This window comes from Neomonachus schauinslandi, chromosome 6 (genome assembly GCF_002201575.2).
Source record: "Neomonachus schauinslandi chromosome 6, ASM220157v2, whole genome shotgun sequence".
NCBI classification, from domain to species: Eukaryota; Metazoa; Chordata; class Mammalia; order Carnivora; family Phocidae; genus Neomonachus; species Neomonachus schauinslandi.
In genome coordinates, this window is record NC_058408.1 from 123,491,152 (window position 1) to 123,492,672 (window position 1,521).

The window sequence follows — 1,521 nt, forward strand, 5'->3', positions numbered from 1 at the left end:
CCTTGGTGGCAAGTCAGATGTCCTATCACACCTCACTAGAGGGAAGATGGCTGCTTGAAGCTCTGCCCACCTGGTCAGGTTGGAGACACCAGGGATCTTTCTTGGACTACCAATGACTCCCTGTAGCAGCACAGCTGTGGTTGCTGTCTTATCCCATCCTGTCCTCTAAGCTTCACCGTGGGCTGTTCAGGTGGTGACATTCTCTTAGGGCAGGGAACTCTGAAGAGGGAGAGCCGAGGAACTTCTGGCCAGACATAGCCATCTGTGATCTTGGGGCTCTGGGCTGGACGGAAACATCACATTACTGCTTGGTTTCAGCCCGGACACTGCCAGGCACCTACTGCTTGTTCTCTGTTTAAATGAGGGACTTCAAGACTAGACAGCATGGCTCTTTTCAGTTTATTGCATGAAGGAGTTACACTAGTCCAAGTTAAAAGCAGACCCCAAAAGGTTACATTATACAAGCTGTGAGGTTTTTAAACTTGTGACAAGGGACAGAAGGGAAATTCTACTCATCGCAAGGAAATCCTCACTTAAGCTTCAGTGAGCCAAAAGCACTTAAAACCCATGAAACTTCAGCTGGTTGTCCTTAGCCAGTCCAATCTCTACCAGGAACTGGCATATGTTCTTGCGCTGGTCACTCTGTAGCTGAATCACTTCTCCATATTCTGGATGCTCAATTACAGTACCATTGCAGGCTAATTTCTTCTTAAACGCCTTCACTAGTTTCTTTTTATCATAATTATCAGCAATCCCTTGGACAGTAGTAAGCGTCTTCCTGCCGTTTCTCTGTTGAATTCTTATGTGGTTATAATCCTCAGTGCCAGCAGGAAGCAGATCATCACCCTTACTTGCATCAGCAAAGGGGTCGAAAGAGTGGAGGTTCTGGATAACGGACATATATGATTCCTTTTCCTCGGTGAAAACGGCCTGTGGAAGGCGGCAGCGGGAGAAGGCGGGCTGGGGAGGAACCCTCCTACACTGTTGGTGGGAATGGAAGCTGGTGCAGTCCCTCTGGAAAACAGTATGGAGGTTCCTCAAAAAGTTGAAAATAGAGCTACCCTACGACCCAGCAATTGCACTACTGGGTATTTACCCCAAAGATACAAATGCAGTGATCTGAAGGGGCACCTGCACCCCAATGTTTATTGCAGCAATGTCCACAATAGCCAAACTATGGAAAGAGCCCAAATGTCCATCAACAAATGAATGGATAAAGAAGATATGGTATAATATACAACCGAATATTATGCAGGCATAAAAAAAAATGAAATCTTGGGGCACCTGGGTGGCTCAGATGGTTAAGCGTCTGCCTTCAGCTCAGGTCATGATCCCAGTGTCCTGGGATCGAGCACCGCATCAGGCTCCCTGCTCAGCAGGGGGCCTGCTTCTCCCCTCCCTCTGCTTCTCCCCCTGCTCATATTCTCTCTCTCTCTGTATCTCTGTGTCTCGAATGAATAAATAAAAAAATCTTTTAAAAAAAATGAAATCTTGCCATTTGCAATGATGTGGATGGAACTA

The 1,521-nt window shown here is 46.8% G+C and overlaps 1 protein-coding gene across 1 annotated transcript; it reads right to left on the reverse strand.

The window, feature by feature from the left end:
- Positions 1-558: 558 nt before the first annotated feature.
- Positions 559-900, reverse strand: LOC110589483 (eukaryotic translation initiation factor 1-like). Its single transcript, XM_044916566.1, has one exon. The coding sequence runs from the start codon at positions 898-900 to the stop codon at positions 559-561; it is 342 nt and encodes a 113-aa protein (XP_044772501.1).
- Between the last annotated feature and the right edge of the window lie 621 nt (positions 901-1,521).